Source organism: Chelon labrosus, assembly GCF_963514085.1.
Source record: "Chelon labrosus genome assembly, chromosome: 4".
NCBI classification, from domain to species: Eukaryota; Metazoa; Chordata; class Actinopteri; order Mugiliformes; family Mugilidae; genus Chelon; species Chelon labrosus.
In genome coordinates this window covers 12,894,356-12,918,791 of record NC_140340.1, presented here as the reverse complement: position 1 = coordinate 12,918,791, position 24,436 = coordinate 12,894,356, and the positions used below count along the sequence as shown (strand labels likewise).

The 24,436-nt window shown below is 40.9% G+C and overlaps 3 protein-coding genes across 3 annotated transcripts in view; 2 read left to right on the top strand and 1 right to left on the bottom strand.

Moving 5' to 3' along the window:
* The first annotated feature begins 217 nt into the window (after positions 1-217).
* utp3 (UTP3 small subunit processome component) lies at positions 218-6,633 on the top strand. The gene is made up of 16 exons (XM_084543776.1): positions 218-672; positions 1,033-1,120; positions 1,488-1,544; positions 1,637-1,693; positions 1,771-1,885; positions 1,975-2,043; positions 2,143-2,264; positions 2,353-2,508; positions 2,604-2,675; positions 2,978-3,018; positions 3,105-3,201; positions 4,749-4,886; positions 4,996-5,132; positions 5,216-5,285; positions 5,866-5,973; positions 6,127-6,633. Exons 1-16 carry the CDS (start codon positions 656-658, stop codon positions 6,214-6,216), a joined length of 1,434 nt encoding a protein of 477 aa, XP_084399902.1. The 5' UTR covers positions 218-655; the 3' UTR covers positions 6,217-6,633.
* Positions 6,485-8,955, bottom strand: ppcs (phosphopantothenoylcysteine synthetase). Its single transcript, XM_084543777.1, has 4 exons — positions 7,956-8,955; positions 7,331-7,859; positions 7,137-7,240; positions 6,485-6,979 (listed from the first exon to the last, which is right to left on the bottom strand). The coding sequence occupies exons 1-4, from the start codon at positions 8,019-8,021 to the stop codon at positions 6,653-6,655; spliced, it is 1,026 nt and encodes a 341-aa protein (XP_084399903.1). The 5' UTR covers positions 8,022-8,955; the 3' UTR covers positions 6,485-6,652.
* A 3,726-nt stretch (positions 8,956-12,681) lies between these two features.
* The window catches only part of foxj3 (forkhead box J3), a 68,907-nt gene continuing 57,152 nt past the window's right edge, over positions 12,682-24,436 (top strand). The window contains exon 1 of the mRNA XM_084543271.1: positions 12,682-12,904. The gene's annotated coding sequence lies outside the window, so the exon portion shown is untranslated. The remainder of the gene's footprint in view (positions 12,905-24,436) is intronic.

Below are 24,436 nucleotides of genomic sequence, written 5' to 3'. Positions count from 1 at the left end.
TAAGATCAGTACAGAAATAGATAACAGGGATATATCTAATACTGTAGACAATGATATTCTTATTTTTTTATTTTATTTATTTTTTTTGTCATGATTGTGTGGAACTAATAGTCGCATTTATATTTAAAATGTATTCATAACTTGTAAATTGGAAAGATATGGACGTGATTCAGTCACGGCACATCCACTGTGTGTTGTTCATTGTTTGTGATTGTTTAGTCAGTGCCAGTGCCTTTAAGATAGGAACACATGCAGAATAAAGATTAAAAAAAAATATTAAAAGTTTACAGCGCACTCGACCTGGATGTGTGAAATAAAGTGACGAAACTGGTGGAATATCTAATATTTGGGGTTATGGGAAAAGACTTGTTGCTGCAAACAGTTGGAAAAGTCACTATTAATGTCGAACAGTAGGGGGCAGCAGTGCGACGAGGTGCGCCTCACCAAAGAAGAAGAAGAAGAAGAAATCACGGAAGCACATGGTAGTCTGTGTGGAAATATTTTCTGTTTAGTTCTAGTGATATAGATATTTACTTCTTTTTTTTAAACTTCGTTTGAAGATAAAAAAAAAAAGACTGGCACAGAAAGCTGCCAAGTTTCTAACGTCCTGCTTTGTTTGCTGTCGTGCAGCAAACTAGCTGAATTTATTCCCATCATGGTCCGAACACAACGGTGAGTTTGACTAAAGTTAGCTTATTATTTTATTATTATTGTGGATTACATGTGTAATATAACTGATTCTTTTATTTATTTTATTGATATCATTAAACTGTTTATGGCTCGTATTGTTTTGTCTTTTGTCTGCTGTGTCTGATACGCTCTTAGTTTTAACCCAGAAGCATCACATTTAACACTAACACCTACTAAACACCACTCCTGGGTCGTTATATTTAGCATTAGGTGACCTAGTTTAGCTCTAATAAATTTAGCAATAAGTAGAAATGATGCGCAGAAATAAAGCTGGAGTTCTTTAATGCAAACGTCCTTTAAATGCAGCAGACTAAACATTAAACACCTTCTTTTACTGCTCAGGAGAAAAACAGTACAGAGGCCGAAGAAGACAGAGCAGTATGATGAAGATGACCCTGAAGCCTACAAGAAAATGCCGGTCCCAGATAAGGTAAGAGGGACAGCGTCTTCTGTCTTCAGCCTCTATCGGTGTTGTTTTACATCTATCAACATAGATGATGCACCTATGTTGATAGATGTGAAACAACACAGGGAATCAAGACTTTCCTTAAAGGCCAGTGCTTGTGCGTATTTGAGCGTGTGACCTTTTTTTTTGGTCAGGCAGTGTATATCTTTAACTCAAGTTCATGGGTTTGGCAGTTTATAAATAAAATTATCATAAAATTAAAAAAAAAGAAATCTAATTCAAGGCATATTCACATCAAACAGACACAGTGCATCAACACAAACGATTTATATGCTTGCTTCATTGTGTATGAACCAAGTATTTTAACAACGTCTTCTTTCTTCCTTTCCAGAGATCATCCCAGTACACTAAGGACACGATCGATGAGTTCCACGACGAGAAGATTGCAGTAAGTTCCCCTCGTTGGCTGTTCTGTGTAAAGTGTGGCTCTCTATTATTATATTCTCTAACTTTTTTTCTTCTGTGGTGTCCTTGTCACAGAATCTTCTCGCCCGCGGTGTTCAAATGGAGAGCGACCAGGAGGAGCTGGATGACGAGGTACGTGGTCGTTTGGATGTAGCTTACGCTAATAAATGTTGTTGACGAATAAAGTGGAGCTCATCTGAATTTCACAGGAGGAAGTGATGGCCTTGGATGATTCTGAGTCGGAAGATTCTGAGGAGGAAGAGGAGGAGATTGAGGAAGAAGGGACAGACATGGAAAGTGACATAGACGGGAAGGATGAAGAAGGTAAAGTTATAATCATACATTTTCGGGAAGTGATCATTTTACTGTTGAGCTAGCCTTTTAAATTAAATTATGTTTTTTTTCTCCCTCAGATCTTCCTAATGAAATGGCATGGGGCACCAAGAAGAAGATGTTCTATAACTCGGATTATGTGGCCGCTAGTAAGCATTTTTTCCCCCCCGGGCTATATTGTTGATGCAATTTCTGATAACTTTATTGCCTGTGTGGCTGATGTTTTGCTTGTTATTATGTTATTCCAGAGGGGAAATCACAAGAAGAGTTGGAGGCTGAGGAGCAAGAGGAAGAAGAAGAGGCCAAAAACATCCAGAAACGCTTAGCTGCAAATCTGAGCGAGGAGGATTATGACTTAAACTTTTTCCAGGTATTTTTATTGTGCCTCCCTCAGGTAGGCCCTGCAGTTAATTCCTCATTATAATACCTTCTGTTGTTTTATCTGGATGCAAATAAAGGAATTTGCTGCCGAGGAGAAGGATGAAAACAAGGCTGTAGAAAAAGAGGAGAGGATTGTGAAAGACCTGAAGCAGATGTCTCAGAAGGAAAAAATGAAGCTGTTGAAGAAGGATTCACCAGAGCTGCTTGAACTTATTCAGGACTTCAAGGCAAAGGTAAGACATGCACCCAAATCACACAGCCCTCTCATCTGTCTTAAGCCATCTTGCCATTAATGTGAATTCTTACCGTCTCTCTGTGATGCTTGCAGCTTTCTGAACTGAAGAACGAGCTGCAGCCACTCGTTCAAATGGTCAAGGATGGAAAGATCCCTGCGGGAAAGGTGGATGCTCTTAGCTTTATCTGTGAATTTGTTACCGTAGTTTGAATTCTAAAGTAGTTATTTTCTGCATTTTTTTCATATTAATTGAGCTCATGAAAATGTGAAAAACAGTCAAAATCAGTGGTTTTAATGTTATGGCTGATTAGTGTATATTTGTTCATGTTGATTTTTTGTAATTTATAGCAAGAAATGTTGGTGTTGTTAACTTGCAGTGTGGAGAAGACACATACCCATCATAACGTCTTCTGATTATTTCATTCAATTCTGTGAATCTAACCACTTTTATCTAATGTCTCCTAAAGGGTGCAGACTACCTCAAGACAAAACAGCAACTCTATCTCAAGTAAGCTGTGATTAAATTGTAATTGCATGTCGTGAAATCACATCATGACCCGTCACTGACCGACTGACGATTCTTTCCTGCCACAGTTACTGCACAAACATCAGCTTCTACTTGGTGCTGAAAGCAAAACGAATCCCTGCTCACAGCCACCCTGTGATTGAAAGACTGCTCACCTACAGAAATGTAAGTCTACACATTAATATCAACACTTGGGGCCTGTTACAAGAGCTCAGGTGTAGGACAACCAATGAAATCGAGTCTGGATGTAAAGAAAGCTTAACAGAATTTATTGAAATACAAAAGGTGACTGAAAAAAACCTTCGAAGCAGAAACAGTGGGGAAGGATTGGACCACGTGATTGTGTCAAATAAATGAAAGTAATATAACAAAACTAGGCCTGGCTAACACCCTCCCATATGGAAAACAACAAACAAAAGGCCGAGGCCATCTTCTCTACTAGAATATGTTACCAAAACTACACAGGGTGGGGTGTACTCAAAAGGGTCCACATGTCTCGATAACAAGGCATGCAACAGAAATCTAAAGAACAGTCGAGCAGCCTGAGATGGGAAAGAGTTTGGTTCCATAGCAGATAAGTTTTAGTTCACTCAACTCTCAGGGAGTGAGGACGTGTGATTAGAGAAGTTATGTTCATGTGGTAAATAACAGAACTCATCACGGATAGAGTGCTGATACTACAATTCACCATGGCAACAGGTAAATGTTGAACTTACTGGAGGGAGAAATAATGTGTCACCAGTTCCCATCTAGTCAGTGAAAGAGTTATTTGGAGAAGAGAAGAAAAGAGATGTACATTTTATTACTGTAGATGATAAAGTGTTGGGATGTGAGTTTGCACTGAATATTCGAATCTTATATTTGTTCAGCTGTCACCTGAAAGAGACGCGACTGCAACTGACAGTGATTATATCAGTCAAATTAAAAATACATTTATACATCTGTTAGTGCGACCCTGAGGTTAAAACTGTATTTCACGTCTTTAATTCAACATGTAGTAAAAACACATTACATGCATTTGATATTAACAAAATATGAGCACAACACGAGTAAGGATTATTTGCCGATCAGTGTTCAGAGCTTTGCACTTTTTTTTTTCTCAACCGTCATGTCTAATGTTGTCTGTTTATTGATGAACGATGGACCATAAAACGGCTGGAAAACATTGAACTTGTGCAGGCTAATTAACCTGTTTTAGAGAAAGCATGTTTGCAAAATGAGGATGGATATTTTTCCTTGGTCAGACGGTAGCTTTTAACTTCTGGTTTCATAGATTGGTTACGTGGATTTAAAATGTACTTTTTTTTTTATATTGGCTGTAAGAACGAGGAAATAAAACACGTGTCAGACAGCTTCCTTAGGCTCAGCAGGAGGGGAGGAGACGGATATATTTATATACTTAGGGCTTGTTGAAGAAAACATGTCAACGGGCAGGTCAGGTTGACTGAACTGAAGTTACCATGGTAACACTGTTAACATGACTGGGGAACTAAAACCCAGATTTATCCTCAACTCAACCAATGCTGCTTTCAACCTCTATGTCATATAGTCAACAACATGCACTGATTTAAATGGATGTAATTTGTAATACTTCTAGTTGACTTAACTGCATTAACCTGCATCATGAAATCTCTTCACAGACTCATCCACATTAATTACAAAACTCTTCAGAAAGCAATCCTCTGTCTCACTCTAAAATACTTTACCTGCAGCTCATCAATGATCTCGCCGAAGTAGATGCTCGGCTTGCGCCAGAGTTTCATCAACTACTAGCTGGGGAGCGGAAAGGTAAAACCACCGGCAAGCCAGCAGAGGGCAAGAAGACCAAAGTCTCTAGTAAGAAGGAAAAGGTGAGTTTGTTGTCTTTGGTGTAATAGATCTGAAGGACCTCCTCACATTGAATCTGTTGCTACTGTTCAACATTAAACTTAAAAGCTAATGAGTGCCCACTGGATACAGGATTCAGGAGAAGCTGTGGGCGAGGACGAGGACGACTCGGACTCCGACCTGGATGAGGAGGCAGCTTTGCGTTTCTATAGAGATGTGGAGGAACGGCTGAAATTAAAGAGGAAGAAAAATGTCCCAGAAGCTGAGGAGTGAGTATGATTTGAGTTTTTAGTTAGTAGTCGGGACTAAACCAACCAGGGAAAAGTCTTGATACATTCTCAATTTGTTGCAGGTTGAAGGAGGAAGTAGGTGAAGAGGAGGAGGAGCTGGATCCTGATGCCAAGAGAGGGATCACTTATCAGGTACTGAGTGACAACTACTCACACACTAAAAGAGTGTTCACACTTATGAACTTGTACTCAATATTGGTGATTAATAGACATTTAGCTGGCATTTAATTCAACATTTCACCACAGGAAAGATTGTATCTTGGACTAACAAGCCTGAATTAGTAAACTGATAGGTGCTTTGATTGACTTGAGCGTTCAGTCTTATACAAGAGCTGGTCTTCTGTGTATACTTTCAAATTTGTGAAATCCTGAGGGGTAAAGTTTAGAGAGCATGTGCCTTTTTCTTTTATACAAGAGCACCACCTGCTGGACAGTCTCAGTAATACATATGACATATTGGATCTGTATAGTTTAGCACAAGAATATGGATTACAGCGCATTTGCTGAAGTCTGGTGTATGTACTTGAAAGTAAATGTTAGCAAGTGTTAGCAAAACGTCTTTCTCTCCCAGTTACTAATGTGACTTTAAATACTCATTATTTGCTCTAAATCATGAATGAAATTTCTTGTTTTGTTTTTTTCTTTTCAGTGTTTGACACAACTCGTACTGATGGACTGTTATTCTAATCATGTGTCTCTATCTATTCCACAGATGGCTAAGAACAAGGGGCTCACGCCAAAGAGGAAGAAAATTGACCGCAATCCCAGAGTCAAGCACAGAGAAAAGTTCAGACGGGCTAAAATCCGCAGAAAGGGCCAGGTATGTATTCTGTACATGGATGAAACTAGATTTAGTACGTTGCTGAAGAGCATCAGAAAGCTTCTAGTGACTGTAAGCGTAATGCATGTAATCAGGAGTGTGTGTGTTTTTTAAGTCACATTATGAGTATTGAAACTTGTTCATATTCACCAGGTCCGTGAGGTTCGTCGGGAGGAGACGAGATACAGCGGAGAGCTGTCTGGTATCCGTGCTGGCGTCAAGAAGAGCACCAAACTCAAGTAACCAACAGAGAGTCCAACATGTGCTGTCAAGTTTAGCCGTGAGGTTGAAAGTATACCAGTGGACTTTAATTTTAAATGTTTATTATAGCTGAGCCTTGTAGTAAAGCATGTTTAACTGTAACCTTAAAATGTTTTTTCTGACACGGATTATTGGACTGTGCGAATAAACATTTAAAATATGTCAACCACTTGAATGTGTCCCATATAGAAACAGAAATGTATTCTTGGAGACTCATTTTTAGAACACGGAAAAGAGACACAGAAGGCTTTGTGTGTGTATATTTAGTTATTACCAAGCTTATGCAGCCATAAAACACACTGAATATACAGCAGCTTATCAGAAGTAGAAGCAGGTATGAATTCAAGCCCGGGATCAGGTGAGAGCACAGACATGACCTGTGGCTGCATCGTTGACTCAGCTGTACAGACGGTGACCGTCAGCCCACTTGTTGAGCGATGAACTTGGTGTGTGCTGACGTCAGGTTGCTCACTATCCTCTCCTCTATCTCCACCTCATTCTTCACGTCCTCCTCCGTGATGGTCAGCTCAGCCTGAGTGTCGGGGGTCACCACCACCACGTAGCCCCGTCTAGAGTCCAGTACGTTGGCCACCACCGCTTGGTGCCTGTAGGTGTCCAGAGCCCGTCGGGCCTTGTCCAGCAGGATGGTTGCATCTGTCTCAAGCTTGAAGGATGTGACAAAGGCCTGAGGTGCCCAGTCCTTCACCAGTGGGGACAGTATCTTAGGGACCATCTTCATGCTGAGCTGAAGGGGAAAAATGAGTGCGAATAACTACAAACTTGCATGGTAATTCATTGAGTACTTGTTGAGATCTTTCAGCCTGGATCAAAGTGGTGGACCAGCAGACACTGACATTCAAAGAGAGTTGTGCACAGAAGCATTTTTTCATTTTCCCACTCACCTGAAGAGGCCCATTAGAAGACTGAATTTTATGTTCAGGCATCTCAGACGCTGGGATGTAGAAATCAGACACAGCTGCAGCCAAGTAAAACATGGCCTTGGATCCTGAGTGCAGAATAAACAGGTGAGATCAGATTTTGGACATATGCTAGACAGATCCAAAACTTCAGCCGGTTAATGATCCTTAATCAGTACCTATTGTGCTGAGAGCCTGCGCTGCCGCTTTGAGGAGATGCAGATACTCTGACAGGGTGCTGAACTCAATGGGCAGAAGGAGCCTGCCGTCTTTCACCTCGTGGTATCGCTTCAGCACTCTGGCAATGTTTGGGAGCACCTGCTGGTTAACCACCACTTCACCGTCTGTCCCTTCTCCACCTCTGAACTGCAGGGCGTCCAGCATGTTTATGGTTAAGAACGTGCGCGTGTAGGGGTAGAGTGAGCGATGCCTGTGGAGGAAAATGACAGCATAGCCCGAGTCTATGAAGTACTCTGCAGAGGAAGCTCCTCGTCTGCCGCTGCTGAAGTTGTCGAGGAAGCGAACAGTGCGGGACTCGAGGGGAACCTTGGTGCCTCCGGACGTGATGAGGACCACCCTACGACCCGCCGCTGCATGGTGCTTGGCGAAAGCAGCCATCTTCTCTTTTTCCTCCTCGACGTGGGAGGGAGCAGCAAATTCTTCAGCTAACTTCCCATCAATGGAAGATATTCTGGGTTCAGCCATCATCTAATTAGAGAGAAGAAGCATCATAAAGAAAGAGGATTCTGTAATCAAGAGTAGTGATGGAGACTGATGCTCAGAACATCTCACTGGTTAAAGCACTTTTCTGTGAAGATTCTCTTTTGAGTGTCTCTGGCCTGGAGTTGTGTGTTTCCTGTGGAGCTCCATACTACATCTGTTGTTGTGGTCTCATCGACCTGCCCAGTCTTCATGGCCTCCTGCAGTTATCCACTCCTACCTAAACGAACAATTCATATAGGAGCTGGGTTCTGCTCAAGGTTTCTTCCTGTTAAAAGGGACTTTTTCCTCGCCACCGTCGCCTTCAGGCTTGCTCTGGGGGTTTCAGGCCGGGTTTCAGACCGGATGATGTAAAGCGTCTTGAGACAATTTGTACTGTTACTGACGCTATATAAATAAAAACTGAATGGAATTGAATAAACATCTAAAACCAAAACCAGGACAACACCAAGGTTTGCCTGAACAAGTTTGTCTAACTGCAGGTGAATATCCGATTGTTAAAAGACCCTCGTCATGTTAGTTTCAAGTGTGCACCACCAACCAATTACAAGAAACACCTAATCTCCACACTAGTCATTTAGAACTGAAGAAGCAAGAAAAAGCGCAGTTTCTTTTTTTCCATTATTTTCTAACAATAATGTCTTTTGTGAGGTAGTGGGGTACATTTTTAAATGCTAAGGAATTATGATATAATGAGGAATATACAGACACATTGGCAGACAAATGAAATTGCATTATATTTTGAGTGCAGACTAAACTATTCAGGACATTCTATGAGCAATAACCAACTGGGGACATGGAAACAAGAAGTGTTTAATAACAAAAAAGTGCTAACTTTTGCGCAATGGGCTCATATTAAAGACCAAAGAACGTGATAATAAATTATCACATGACCCATAACTTTCTTTAAGTGCAGCAATTATTTGCAGCGCTGCTACTTCAACAGATCTGCCTGGAATACTAATGTAATGTGGATTAGATATTGAGGTATATGGCAGCCAATGAGAAAAAAGAAAAGACATGTGCAATGAAGTTATTTCTCGTAACTGTAAAATGTCCAGTTAATTACATATTTCAATCTACACTGCACCGTGTGCAGAAAACTCACAACACTACGCTTTACATTAAAGGACGCTACATTTACTAAATTTCTTTATTAGAAGAAAGTAGGGAAAACTGTCTGAGAATAGTACAACCAATTCTCCAAAGTTTAACTTCAACATCTCTTTGAAACAGTCTCAGTTAAAACTTATTATATCATCATATCTGATTATACTTTTAGGAAAATGCCCTGCTTGTATCAACAGCGTTTCTGTTCAAGCAGTTGTGCAATGTCTTTTGTGGGTCAAAGGGAAACCTTAAAGATAATACTGATGAATTAATGAGGAATATACAGAAACCACTGCAGCCAAGTTAAATATATATGTTTTTACTAATAATAGTCATAGTCTTTACTTTGACTTGATTCAACAAGGTTCATTAATGATGGCTCAGCTCCATGCAGTGTCCCAGTAAGCCATGACAGTCAACAAGCATGCAAGAAAAAAGAGAAAAAGTGGAATGCAACCATTATTAATACACGTGGAAAAATATCTATTGCATTAACATATCTACATAAAAACCCAAGCACTCGGTATGCATGAGTGAACTCACGCTTTTTTTTTCTTTTTTTTTGTTAATTTATATTTATATTCTTTATTTTGCGAAAGCTTCCTGGAGTTTAACTGACGACTCTGGTCTCATCGGATCATTTTTTTAAATAAATAAATAAGGTGGACACTTTCCCTGCATGTCTCTCTGAGTTCAGTAACATGACGGGTGAGATGAACAGGGCAGGTAACTCATAAAACACACTCTTTTGCAAAATAATGATAAATAAAATCACACATAGTGACCTTAGCTGCAATTTGGTAATACTTTATAAACGAGACGAGAAAGTGAATGGCACAAGGAAGGCGACATTATACTTACAGTCAACACTGCAAGGTGTCCTACTCCGTTTTCCGTGCCTGCTGTCAAACAGGATACCTCCACAACAACTTCTGCACTTCCTGAAACCACTGAGTCGAACTCTACGGTTTTTATAAATACAAGGAAAACTCATTAGCGCCCCTGTGGTCGCACGTGGTACTACAATTAACACACATGGCGCTTTCACATGGAGTCAGCTTGAGGCAGCAGTGCGTCAATTATTTTCCACTTTCGTATGAGGTGTCAGACTTTATGAAAGATTAGCATCATCACTCAGACGCAAAGAGGCCAAGGGGGAATTTCTAATAAAGGGGATCTTTTTTTGGATCGGATTGCCCCACTGACTCAGCGTAGTTGCTCGATGCTGATCGTGTGACTCTTTATACAGTTTTCTTTATGGGAAAGAGTTAAGAATGGATTTCTGGTGAGTTTTAATACAAGCTTTCTGAAGGGAGAACAGCCAGTTGTTGTTTTTGTTTTTTTAATTAGCCGTGTGTTGGGATGTGCTAATAAATTGTACTAATAACTAAAATAAATTTAATAATAAGTTTCTTCTGTTAGGGACATAGTCAACTACCACTACTTTAAAAACCTTTTTACAAAATAATTAGGCTGTACATCTTTAGTATATAATAATAATAATAATAATAATAATAATAATAATAATAAATAGCAAATCTATCTTTGTATTCGGGCTATTTTGTACAAGTTAATTTATTTTAGATTTTTGACATTATATTGAGGAATGATTTGTCAGCCTTACACTTTCATGTGCAGAAGTGTTTTGGCACATGTCTGACAATAAATAAATGATAAATGTGCACAGAAAAGTGTCTGCTTGTGCGGTCGGGGTCAGTCACAAATGCTGTAAATATTTTGGTTTAAAGATTATCGATCATTTACCACAGGGTTGACGAGCCGCAGTTCCCCTGATCAACCCACAAGACGCGCTGTTGCACCGTTGGATAGACAATCATTGCACTGTAGCTTCTCTGCTTGTCATGTTTGATTGCATTAATAGGCCTGATCAGTTCCAGATCACCATGTTAGACTGTATGTACGTGTATAAAAGAGAAACAGGCACTTTCTTACTGAGATACAACCAGATCAATAGCTAGATTAAGGGTCAGTTCAGGTTTTAATAAATAAATAAATACAGAGAACCTGTCAAAATGTTGACAGGAAAAAAATACATATTCACAAAAAACAATAGCTCATATAAGTATAAAACAATATACTGTGAAAATATTAAAAGTGAACATACATTCAATGTTTAAAAATAAAAGGAGACTTGTGATTGTTTGCACGGCCTTTTTCACCAACTTTGTAACATAGTGGAGAGGCTGACATGTATTTGGTATATATGAGTATAATCAAATAATGTCCCCTTCACAGGTAACGTCTGCACCACCTTCTAAACAGTCTTAAACAATAATATATAATTTACAACAATTAATCATTCACAGACGGTAACTACACTTTTTTAATTTCTGCATAATTGATAAAACATTACACAGCTGCCAGATATAGCATTTCACAGGAGGGATGGAAAGAAAATTAAGACACGGCCAAAATGAGCTCACTGCTGACTAAGAGCTGTATCGCCGAGGATGTAGAGGTTATAATTTTTCTCTGGGAATTTATTAAAAAATATGCACTTATGTGCAGTTTACGTTGTACGGTGGAGAGTTAGACATGGTGGGCAGCAAAGGGTATTTTTACTTTGAAATGAAGCTAAACAAAAACTACAAAACTCTAATTCTAATTAGGCAGATATTTTTATTATCTTGAAAAATATAATGGGTGAATTCAGAATTTTCTTTCTTTCTTTACTAGATCAAAGACAGCACTGCTGCAATAAAAGTGATTCTATTATTCTTCCCAGATAGGTGTACATGATTAAAACTGAGTAATAAACTTGAATGCGGTGGCCAATAACCTTAAAATATACCTATTTCAGTAATGAGCCATAATGTCTACATCTAACAGCATATAACCTAATAGTATATAATAATTATTTTCTACTTTAATGTAGATATCATTTCTTAAAAAGACACAGGGTGTCTTTACTAATGGTCCATAAATAATTAACTTTATAGATCAGCCATTAATAAGAACAACTTGTGGGTTTCTAGGTTATTAAAAATGCATCTGATAGGTGAGGACCCGGTGTGTTTTAAGGGTATTTAATTAATCAGAGACACCAGCTATTTTCTGGAATAATCTGCTGTAACTTTGGACCAAAATTAATTCATTAAAACTTATTAGCATATGGACTAACTGAAGACTTAATGGTTCATTAAATAAAATGAACTATTCATAGATTGCCAACTGAATTATTACCAAAAAAGAAGAGACACACTCACATTCAGTGATATTGCACAACCTGGCAACCTCCTATTCGCACTGACTTGCAATGAATGTGATTTATTACCCATTAAATAAGATCTAATTAAGTCGTTAAAGTCATAATAGTTTTATAAAATGTGAGTCACCAGACAGTGGACTATGTTCTACTTTTTTTCTGCTTTTATTCGACTTGTTTTATTGTCTATTTATTTATTAGGCTGTCTCTTACCTTTCAGTTAAGTTCCCTTCCAATGCTCTCTAAACAAAGCGGCTGATTGATCAGGTTATCAGTTGAGGTATGTTCACGCGTGGGTGTGTGTGTGCGTTTGACCGCGCGCTAGTTTCTGTGGCGGCAGAGGTGGTGAGAGGCAGGGGGGGTTAAAAAATAATACGCTCATGTGCGTCGTCGCATGTGAAAGTAGTTCCGGGCACTTAACCCAAACGGGGGAGAGTCCCGGATGTTGGCTCGGCCGCCGAGAGAAAGGCGAACGGGAGAAGGCGGAGAGAAGCTGAGGAGGGACACCACGGCACGGCAGGCACACCGGCGAAGCTACGGCGGCTCTTTGCACAGGACGATAACGTCAAGAGCGCAGGACACTCCTGGAGGGGGACCCGCTAACCGAAGAAGAGGAGGTGGAAGGACGGGGAGACAGTTTCTCTGAAACTACCGTGAGGATTACACAGAGCCCGCGTCACAGCAGCTTTCACCCAGAGTAAGTGAGCTACACGGGCATGGAAGTTGAACTAAGGCCCACGAAATGGACGACTTTAACGGGGAAGTGAGCTGCACTGAAGTTCTGGGGATTGAGCCCGGTGAACAGGCCCACACACACAGCTTTCCGCTCGTTGTGGCGGGGCGTGCGGGGGACACCTTTTTATCCGGTCACTTGTTTTCCCCGTGGTCAGTGTTAGTACACCCCGGCCGTGTTGCTGCAACTCTCCCAAGTTGACAGCTCCTGCGTTAGCCTGCTAGCAACGCCGTGCAACCGGTGACAACTGACAGGGCAACTTTGACAGCTAGCTAGCCAGTTTTGGTAGCCAGCTAACTTTAGCTGAGCGTTGTCGGCGCTTTCTCCGGGACTAGGTGTGTGTGTGCGCGCGCGTGTGTGCGTGTTTTCCCTCGCGTTAGGTGGATATAATGACCTATCCCAGCCCTCCAACAGCTATCGTTAGCTAGCTGTTTGGTATGTGAGACGTTGTGTGTGTCCAGCATGAAGTGTGCTCGCGCGCGTGTGTGTGTGTGTGTGTGTGTGTGAAGCCCAGTGTCATTTGCCTGCGTGCTCTGACGGTATTTGACTCACAGCTGTTGCAGTGTGTTTTCTCGTCTGTCAATCGTCTGTTTCTCAGGCGGCTAATAAATTCCTCCAGAAATTCCTCGCACCAAAAAACCAGGGCTCAGGCTAGTCATGTGGCCGCACAATCAACAAGTGCAGGGCATGTTTAAGATGATTTATTATTTATTTATTTATTTATTTATTTAGTCAAAGCCCCTGTAGGGCTGTGGGTTGTCCTGAGATGGCACTGGCGGCGTTGCAGTTAAATATTTGCTCCCGTGTGCAGAGACAGGCGTGCTCTGTCTTTGCTTTGATGTCTCACTACTTCTTTTTTTGTGATCACAGGGAGCAGACACAGATTAGTTAATGCTGCCACTTTAAACCAAACAGCTGTGGCATTTGCGTGCAGCTGTATACAAAGCGGTGTCCTTGCTTTATCCTCACTACCGTTTTATTAGGAGGCGGATGACTGAACTCTTAATTTGCCCCCCCCCCCCCCCCCTTCCCCTTCCCCGTCCCGTCCCCGTCCCCGTCCCCTTCCCCTTCCCCGTCCCCGTCCCCACTGGCAACTTGTGCAGATTTGTATCAATGGGGTTATTTTAATGATCATCTTGCACTGAGGTGCAAATAATTAGCTAATCATCGCACAGCCCCGTGCTTAATTTATTTTGCCATAAAGTCAGCATAAAAAGGTTGAATTTATGACTAAAACCAAACATTATAAATTCCCCCCCAAACATCCCATCACTGCCAGACCTTATGCTTCAACTAACAAAATGCCCATAGCGTTAGTCAGCACCCACAATCAAAGGTCAGACCTGGTTTGCTTCTTAATCACCCATCCTTTAAATAGAAGGCCTACAGAGCTGTCTGGATTGAGGCTATCTGTGCATGCAGCTGCAGAAGACACATAGCGTTTAAGTGTTGACGTTGCTCCAGCCAGCCAGAGTAGTCGCATCCAGCATGTTGTCTTGAAATGAGTATGCCCGTTTGTTGCTTTATCCTGTTAACCGCAATTTGTCTTTCAAAAAAAGTTTATGTTGAATTGTATTACTTGTGGAAAGAGATCTGAACTCGTGCATGAGTCATATTTAGTCCTTGATGTCATACATGAAATTCTTTTTTTTTTTTTAATAAGCGATAATTTATGTCAGTTGAAGAAACTAAAAAACTGTGATGGAACAGCTGACATGGACAGTGGATGTGACACTTCACTGTTGTCTGCTGACTTGAATAGAAATGAAGTACAGATCGTGTGCAGGTTAAAGACTTGATACGCATTTTGCCCGTGTTAATCTAGTATAGACTTAATGGACTGAACAGTTGAGAAGAAACTATAGAGAAGGTTACACACCTGTTTATTTTCACAATGACCGACTCGGAGGATGCACGTGGTTGTAGCTTGCAGAGGTCTGTAAAAACTCTATTGCTTAATGTTTCAAAACAACAACAACACTGACTTCTCTAAGGCCTTGTGGTCTTCTCTCAGTGTGTTTATGATGCTGGTAGCACATTCATCCATCATCTCTGTAGAGGAATTACTCTGTCGTCATCTGTAGAAGACAAGAAATACAGACTAAATGTAAATAAATACTGACATGTCATCTTGGTTTCACTGATGGTGTTCAGCCTGTAGGCGATATGGTATAATTTAATAGATTAGGTTGAAATATGACATGAGAAGGGGCTAATAAGGATATATGTCAAAGGTCAGGAAGAGCGTATAGAGGAGTGAATTTAGAACGGCTTTCTGCTTTTTGAATACGGGCTCCTCATTTGGAATTCAGTATGTGGCCCTGTGCCTAGCTGCTCTCACTGAGAGGCTTTTTAATTTCTCCCCTTGTTGAAGTGATTATTCAAATGACCGTCCGTGAGGTGCAGTTATCGGACTACTGGTAGAAGTTGAGCCTGTGGCAACATGAATGCCCATCACAGCCCCCCCACTACCACCACCACCACGCCGTGTAGCTGGACAGCGCCCAGTACGCACCCTCAGTGGCAACCCCTATTAAATCGTCACATCTCAACCCTCAGGCTGAAAACCTTTTGTGTGATGCGATTGGCAGATGGCAGCGTGTTCATGAGGACTACCGATGCTGCTGGTCAAAGGCCTCTGTTTAGTGCTTTTACGACGACTTATTTTTGGTTTGAATCCAGAGAGGGCCTGTTTCAGTTTCAGCTTTCCTCTCTGGAATGTGATGTTATTTTAGTCATTTTTTTCTTCTTCTCACTTTACTCCATCATTTCGTCCTTCAGTGAGTTTTTCTCCTTGGAAGACCCTGTTTTTTGTTTCAACAGCTGTTTACCCTGCGTGGCTGCCCTCTTATGTGGCTCAGGCCAAATGACTGGGCAGTTTTGCTCGAAATTTCAGCCTCGTGCTCTGCTTATATCCAGCGTTAAGTTTTGCTCTCATAGAAGCTGTGTTGGTGAGAAGGGACCGGCTCAGTCTTCATTAGCAACGCTGTGCATCACTAGAATGCAGATGAGCTATGAAGCCATTCATCTGCTGGAAATGCCTCCCTGATTCCAATTTGAATCTTGTTTGCAGTCACATTGTGTGAGCCCACTTCTCCATGTTAAAGAAGTCTCTTTATGTGAGAGATCAGAGGGGGATAATTGCACTTAAGTGAACCTCATTTAGTGCTGGCCAGAGCAATTACTGTAACTGCAGTTCTAGGCGTTTTTGGGGGCCTGAAGCAGCTGTCATTGAGTCTCTGTAGCTGAGATATCAAATGGTGAATAGAATGGCATTGGCATAGCATCATGGGAACGGCATATCCTTGGATGGATTTTAATTAGTTTTTGCAGGTTTTTGCTCAGCTCCTTTTTTATTTTTTTTCCATCCGAAGAAAAGCGTAATTAAAAACGACAATTAGAAATGCATTATTTTAGTAATGATAGAAAATAATTTATTTGCAAGGTGTTGTAAGGTGAAAAAAGTCAGCAGTGCTTCTTCAGGCAAAACCCCCTGGGCTTGAGGAAGATGTTTTATCATTAATGTTATTCAGGAGCCAAATTTTGAGTTTTGCTCAGCTGGGTGTTTTAATCTATTTTTGCTGTAAATTAATGAATTTTTAAAGAGCCCCTCGCTAGATACGGGTGGATGTGGGAATGCAGCACTGGTTCAGTTTTCAAACGAGCCTCTACTCCACCGTCATTCCACCCCCTCCACCACCCACCCACCCCCTCACGGGATGGAGAGAGTGAATTTACTGAAGCACCACACTTTCATTTTTTATTTATCCAGCGAAACACTGTCTTGTTCTCCTCATCCCACCTCCTCCCGTTCTGTCTATTGAGTTGAATTTGTCAGTGAACTAGTCCCATGTACTCCGGTTCATGTCCTGGCTTTGGCATTGGATGAAGACATGAATCAGTGAGGGGAAAAGTGTGATGTTGAATTCAGCTGGCCCGTTGCCCAATATTATCGGCGCATTTGCTCAGATACATGTTTTATCTGAAAGTGTTTATCCGTTTATTTCCCCAGTCTGACTAATCAGGGACGAGCTCTCTGCAGGGGAACTACTGTAACTACGCACAGCAGAGCTGGCTGGGTAAGTTTAGAAAGTGTAGGAGAAAAGGGTAGGGTGGGGGTTTGGCGGCTCGTGCAGTGCATGGCGGCTTCTGTGACTCATTACAGCCTCGTGGTTGCAAAGAAGAAAAAAAAAGAAATCATCTATTAAAAAGCTCGGTTTTATTCTATCTTCACTATCTTTGGAAGATGCACAAAAGTGTTGATATGAAAATGTGTGTTAGGTGGTTGTAGTGCAGGGACTACAAATCAACTCCATTAAAAGGGAGTTAATGTGGTGCTTAATGACATTGAGATGTTATTTACTTGGGTTCTAATAAAAGCCAAATAATGAATAAGACTGGCTCATCTTTTCAGTGCCTTGAAAAATTGATAATCCTGCATATTGTGTGCTTCGTCCTTGAGGTTTGATATGCCTTCCATATCACTAAGTTTTTTTGTGTTCTTTATTCAGTAGTTGGAATTGATATGCTTATATGATTCACACTCTTAGGAGACCTTCGTGCAGCGTGCAGGAAGGAGAGCTCGCTAAGCTGACATAGCTTAAGTAATAAGCGTGGAGCTTTCATCGTAGTGTTTGGTATCTGTTTTAATCATTACAACGGCTCCTGTGGCAGATATAAAATTCACTTTCAGGTAAAAAAAAAGGCGGCATACCTAGAGACCTGCCTAATATGGAAGAGACGGAGCCTCGCTGTCAGTTTTGAATGGAGAAACTAAATATGGTAGCGGCAACAACTAAACAATGCAGCTTTGTTTGTATATGAGCAGCCACCGAGCTGCTGTTTATGACCGATCATACAAATGGTGGCAACAGCTCTTGTTCTAAAGTCTCTTCAAGAAATGACAATTTAATAACATGATACCCCCAGGTGTTTCCTTCTAGTCAGTGGACTGCATACATGACATGGCAATTTAGAGGTGATACTATAAAAATGACACGTGGAGGGTGACATAAACCGGACTTGATAGAGTATGGTAATCTCTGGTTCATGGTACAAGCATCGGTAAAAAGCTGCACATCGTGTATACAGTTTGTCCGGGACTTCAGACGCACTGACTCTTGATCCAGTGAGATAGCAAGGCTTTGTTGTGAGCTACAAACTTACAGTGAAGAGGTGTTTCCAAACTAGAGTCAGAGTGAATCAACTGGGAAACACTTTTAATTCAGCTGCTGAAAATGTTGCTGTTGATGTTTGGCGGGATAATCTCCTCTGTAAACGGTGCTTGCTTGTTTACTGCCACTGTATTATTATCTGTAAAGGAAGTGTGCAGTGCAAGTTGCAATTGTGTCTGCCCTCATAGGTTTATTGGCTTATTACTGTGTGCTGTGTGCGCGCTTCTGTGGCAATATATCCAACATTGAAGGATTTCTCACATGTTTGAATGTCATTCTGCAGACGCTGAGAAGAAAGTCAGCCTAGGTCAGGTTTAATTAAGTCCACAGTCCTAAGCCTGCTTAGGAAGGTAGAGAAGTGGAGTGTTGAGGATGTGGTTTACTGCCACATCAGGTTCACTCTCTGCTTACAGTAAACTAATGGGAGACAAACCACTTGTCATGAAATCACAAGACAACCTCAGCCTTGTGTTGGATGATCAGACCTGATGACTGTGTATGGTTTCTTCATTTGTTTTGAGATTTCAGACAATGTTAATGTGGGCTGGTCCAGAAATAGCTTCACGTAGAAGTCTGTGTATGATGTGGTGTGTGAGGCTCATGATCTGTAAGGGCGAGTGCCAAGTTTTGCAGATGTGGTGTTAGCTGGGAAGGGATTGTGGTGGATCTGCTAGACCTGATGGTTTAGCACTTTTTCTTCATATCTCTTGCTGGTGCCACATCATCCCCTGCATACTCAGCGGAAACTTGCGTAAAAATCATCTCTCTGTGTTTTTGTCAATTATTGCCCCCCCCCCCCCCCCCCCCCCCCATGTGAAACCTGAAGGACTAGGCTTAGATGTAGTACTTGGAGTCTCCATCTGTGATTCAGAAAACCCTTAGCGGGAGCCAAGGATTCTCTCTGTGGAGTTGGAGGAAATGTTGATCTGTGTGGACCAGGAAACCCACAAAAGCGATGACTCGCTCTTGCCCAATTGTTACCACCCCGTCCCTCTTTCTTGCTGTCACACGTCGTCCGCCTCATAATTGTTGTTTCATTATGTGTCCTCCCTTCTTTTTCTCTATCTGTCTCTGTCTTTCTCTCTGCGCCATACTCTCCTGTGCTCTTCACTTAGCAAACAACACGTCTGTAGAGAATTCTGAAGAATGCATCTTGTTGCTCAGATGAGTCATACTTCCTCTAGCCTGCATGCCTCTCCCTCAGGGTGGATGAATGAGAGGGCGGAGAGGTTAGCTGGAGGAGGGGCTCAATGGCTGAGGCGACATGGTCTGTGCCAACGGCCCAATGTAATAAAGAAAGTATCAGCGTGTTGGTCACAGGGCCTGAGACTCCTACATCAGTGCTGCCTCACAAACGTTGTCGTCCCTAGGTGGCTGTGTGACTGACAGCTTTGACCAGGCTGAGTCACTGCCTTCAAAAACTAAGGGTTTGGATATCTCAGACCCCACAAGTCAGCCACTCTGCCAAGGTGCTGTGGCCCTGGGAGGAGAGCCCGGGGGCTTGGGCTCTGGAGAGAAGCGAGGCTGCACCTGCAATCTGAGAAATCTGTCTCTGCCTCGCTGAAGGCAATTTATATGGTGGCTTGAGAAGACTTGGAGACGGGTTTACATGCAGTTACTATGTATAAATGTTCCTCAGGAGGACTGACCACAATATAACTTTTTGTCTAAATTCTGAATGCAGCCAAATACGTAGCTTCAGTTTGTTTTAACTACCAAGATTTTAATTTGGCTTAGTGCCAAACATATGTTGATATTTATTTGTTTATTAATTTATTTATTAGTTTTTTTTTTAAATAAAACTAATGAAGTAGTATCAGTACACCATTACACCCCTCTCAGCTCTACTTCTGTCTCTCCTATACCTGCCCTTCTTGGTCTCCTGCCAAAACCTATGACTCACAAGAGACTGAGTGACCTACTTTTTACATCTTCTAGGAGTGCCAGAAGATCTTTTTTTATTTGCAAGACAATACACGGGGTAAATATAAGTCAATTAAAACACACTTAATGCACCCATTTTTGGATTTAAGCACCTAAAGGCTGTGTCAGCATGGCAGCCACCTCAGAGGATTCCCTTCATTATCACAAGCAAAAAAGATGCGTAGTAAACACTGGAGCTTTGATATTTCATTAGAAGCAAACTGAGTTTAAGGCCACAACGGCTCTCACCGAGCCAATTTAAAAATATAACTCATTTAAGTGCTCTCGTAATCCTGCTATATCCGTGTGCTTTTACGCTGCTTATTCCCAGTTTATCCAGGTTGTCAGAGATTATGGTTTCTGCATGGAGACAAATTATTTATCTACTGAATCAGTGAAAGTCGCCTCAAGGCCTAGTCGGTTTGTTTTAGTAATGATACTGTCTTGGCTGCACTGTCAAGGTAAAGTTTGAACAGATGCTTCTTTATATTGCATGGATTAGGAGTCGCTCTGATGCCTGGTTTACAGTTTGCCTACCTCTGAAAAGAAAACAAGGCTGGGATCAAAGGGCACAGGATCTCTGAGATGGTTGGAGAGGTTTTTTTTGATTGGAAAAAGGTGCCGCTTTGTGGCAGAAGGAATTTCCACTTTAATCGCTAATTGCCGTTTTTTGGTCGTCTCTCATTGATGCAGAAACAAGCTGTGCAGTTGAATGTGTTGTCTTGGCTGCTCTTTTCCCTTCTACCAGGCTTGGTTTCTTTGATATGTCAGTTTTGTTTTAGTCTGCCGCCTTCGTCTTGACACGATTGGCCCCGTTCGCTCCGACCTCCTGGAAACCCCCCGGCATGCCCGCCCCAGGGTGTGTGTTCAGTCATTTATTCGGCTTCCTCTAAAAGACTGCCATGCCTTCACTTCCCTTCTAGTTTCCCTCCTCTTATTAAGATGCACAAGGCAGAGCGGCGTTTGGTATGAAAGGCTTAGTGCTGGGGCGTTACTGCCGTGTACAGTGGGGGGTAAGGGAGCGACTGTAAGCATTGGGACTTTAATGGCTTAATGTGCTCTGTATGGCCCGGCCACGCTCCAGCTAAATTTTGCAGGCAGCTCACTCTACTCTGATTTCTGCCTTTTTTGTGCAAGTTCGCTCTGAGAAAGTCAAAATTATGCTCCGAAAAAAGTGATTATAATTGGAAAGGAACAAATTATCAACTCTTTGGTTAATTCTGATTGCTGCTTGGATTTATGTGTGATAATCCCTGTTTAGTCATCCAGAGTGACTCCCTCTTTGAAACCTTTTTTTTTTTCCTCTTAATCTTGTCTGTTCTGCAAAAAAAAAAAAAAAAAAAAAAAAAAAGTTGTGTATTGGCTTCCTTCTAAGAGGTCCCAGCGGTGAACCACTTTGACCAACGCTCAAGCATTTTGATAGCCTTTCTTTTTCGCTTTCAGTGAAATCCTCCTGTGCCCTCATAAAGCCCAAGCTTGGAATTTCTCAGTCCAGTGGCACACCTACATTGTTACCTATTTACTATAATTAGTCTACTACTAAGCATGTCCTTGTATTTGCTGGTTGTGTGGTTTCCTTGAATATTGTTACTCAACCAAGAAGCAGGGCTACACACACACATCAACACTGTCAGTATTGATGCCAGTCATATTTCATTGTTACTTGCTCCACCTATAAAATTTGGCAGCACACACAAAACAACAATCACCATAACACCGCACATTATTTGCCGTGGATCCACAGGTATGCAAATCTGTGGAGCAAGCGGCTGCAATGAATTTTAATTAACGTGAATGCATTTGCAGTCATAGAGGTCGCGTAGTGCAGCAGAACGAGTGCACAAATTGACATTAAGTGCTAATTTGTATTTCACAAACAGAAATGATAATAAGTCTATATGAGTTGATATGACACACGGGCAAGTGACGTTTTTTTAATCTCTTCACTAGAGGGCAAGTCTTCTGCTGCCATTTTGGCTCCAGATATATGTCAAGCCTTTGAGATACATATTGTAAGGACTCTGCAGGGCATAATGTCTGCAGGTTTCTTTTTGTTGTTCACTTAATTTGCTCTATATTTAACTTCTCGCTGTGATATATAATTTGTCACAATGAGGGTACGGCGTGCCACATTGTCTATTTATTGCGCACAGGATGTGGTCTTGTGTAGGGACTGTACAGTTGCAAAAATAACAATTGGGCAGCTTGATTTAATTCATATTAGTGGAGCCACTGAACCCATTATCATATCAGCCTAAAGTAAAGATTGTTTCTCACATTTTTCGGACCTGAAATTATAACAAACATTGCGCCCACGTGGTTCATACGTTGCACAGTTTCCAATTTGCCGGCTGTAATGCAAATGCTTTTTGTTGTGCGGGAAGGAATCACTGAATGGATTCAGAATAAGCAACAAAAAATGTTCATGAATTCAAGGGGTTAAACTGTACAAGACTGTACTGTGTCCCGCAAATTGATCAGAAGCACAAAGCTAACACTGTGTAAAGTCATATAGTAGGTTTATCTTGTGATACTCATTGGAAAAATGGTGTAGATAAAGGTGTAGCTGAAAAAAAAAGATATATTGCAAGTGAAGTTTTGTCTGAGTTGGAGAGTGTTATATGTTTGGTTGGAGGCTATTTGTTGTGGTAACAGTAGGTTTCTTATGACGTCTGTACAGCCTCAGCCACCACCGTCATCACCTTTGCTCCGGGACAGCGCACACTGCAAAGAGAGAGAAAAAAAAAAAAGGAAGAAGAAGAAAAGTCAAAGTGAAATACTGAACTGTCATTTCTGAATGGCGGAAAACATAGTCTGAGGTCAGATCGTATATTTCTGAATGACAGACTGCAGTTTTGCAGTCAAGTCACCCTCCTGTTAAAAGTTCAAGTTTGATAATTGTTATTTATGTTAAATATGAAAAATTTGTGTCATTAAACAGATCCTTCCTTGGGCCTTCCTTTGGATAGTGATTTTGTTAGGAGTTTTGAATTAAATATAATTTTTATGTAGGTGACAGATTGTACAGGAGCTAACAACGTCTTGCGTTGTGTTGGGGATTTCAATCGATACTGGTTTATTTTGCAGTTTATTATGTTCAAATACAATAAACTAGCGTTTCATTTTTAGGATATACATACGCCCTTTGTGGTCAAAATAGAAATATGGATCTGAAAGTGTTGAGGCAAAAATAATCTTAAGTTCTCATTTTTGATTTCTCCTTATTTTGTTTATCTGCTTAGTAAGACATCATATCCTTATGAGTCAGAGCAGACTGAGCTGGATTTTCCTTGTCCTCGCCATTCTATGTGGTGCAATAAATATTTTTTAGACTGTTCATTTTAATTCTTGTTGACTTAATTTTAGGTAACTTATGAAAAGGATATAGATAAGTTAAACTGCACAAACATTTCATAATTTAAAACCTTTATTTAGAACCAAGCCTCTTTGCTGTTTCAATGGAGTGAGGTTTGTGGTCAGTGGGGAACGGTAAAGGTCGCGTCAGGTCAGGAGTTAGCTTGCACGGTATAGGACCGTCTACCCTTCTCTTTCACAATGACTCATGTTGCATGGCACATGATGCACCACTTTCACCAAGTGAGTCATCCTGAACAAAAGCACCTAATTTGAAGGAGACCAAAAACAAAACATGGACTTGTTTCTACGTTTTTTTTATGGTTTTGCTGTTTATTTAACAAAGTATGTGATATTTACTCATTGTTACTGACCAAGACGCTTACATAGTGTTTGTGTTTCTAGTTATTTATGCAGCAATGATAATTCTGCAATGGTATCAAAACGAGTTAGATTTTTTATTTTTTTTTCGCTCAATTCATTTGTAAGTTAATTGTCAATTAAAATCTATCCATGAATAAATAATAATAATAATAATAATGATAATAATACTAAACGAAATATCCACAACATTTATTCTAGAGTGCTAGTTAATGTTTTTAAAGTGCTTAATTTTCCATCCAACTGGGTGGAAACTGCACAGATGGTCAATTTGCGCTAATGTAAAATAGATACAAGCAGCAAATCCTCAAAACTATCTTAATAAATGACCAATTATTTAAAATATTTTGCTGAGAATTTGGTCTTGAGAAATTTTATATATAAAAAATTTAATTGTAATTTATTGTCAATGGTGTGTCACACATCCAAAAGACAGGTCCAGGACACGCTCATAGAAAAGATGGCCATCCGTCTTGATCTCTTGATCTCTCAGCAGGAATGGAGACTAATGGCACAGTAACACAACTTCATCCTTCCCAGTTGAGCAATCTTGATTGGTAATGTGCAGGAGGTGAGCAATGTGCTGGAAGGTAGACTTCTGTTTTTCAATTTATTTCCTGCATATAGATATATTTAAACTGAATACTGTGCGCCGTAAATTCTT

Excerpts from the sequence above, each read along its gene's own strand:
- utp3 (XM_084543776.1), top strand. Across the intron at positions 1,545-1,636 it reads TCCACGACGAGAAGATTGCA|AATCTTCTCGCCCGCGGTGT; the intron begins GTAAGTTCCCCT and ends TCCTTGTCACAG. Across the intron at positions 1,886-1,974 it reads AGACGGGAAGGATGAAGAAG|ATCTTCCTAATGAAATGGCA; the intron begins GTAAAGTTATAA and ends TTTCTCCCTCAG.
- ppcs (XM_084543777.1), bottom strand. The coding sequence starts at position 8,021 with ATGGAGCTCCACAGGAAACACACAACTCCAGGCCAGAGACACTCAAAA. Across the intron at positions 7,860-7,955 it reads AAGAGAATCTTCACAGAAAA|ATGATGGCTGAACCCAGAAT; the intron begins GTGCTTTAACCA and ends CTCTCTAATTAG. Across the intron at positions 6,980-7,136 it reads CTTCTAATGGGCCTCTTCAG|CTCAGCATGAAGATGGTCCC; the intron begins GTGAGTGGGAAA and ends TTTCCCCTTCAG.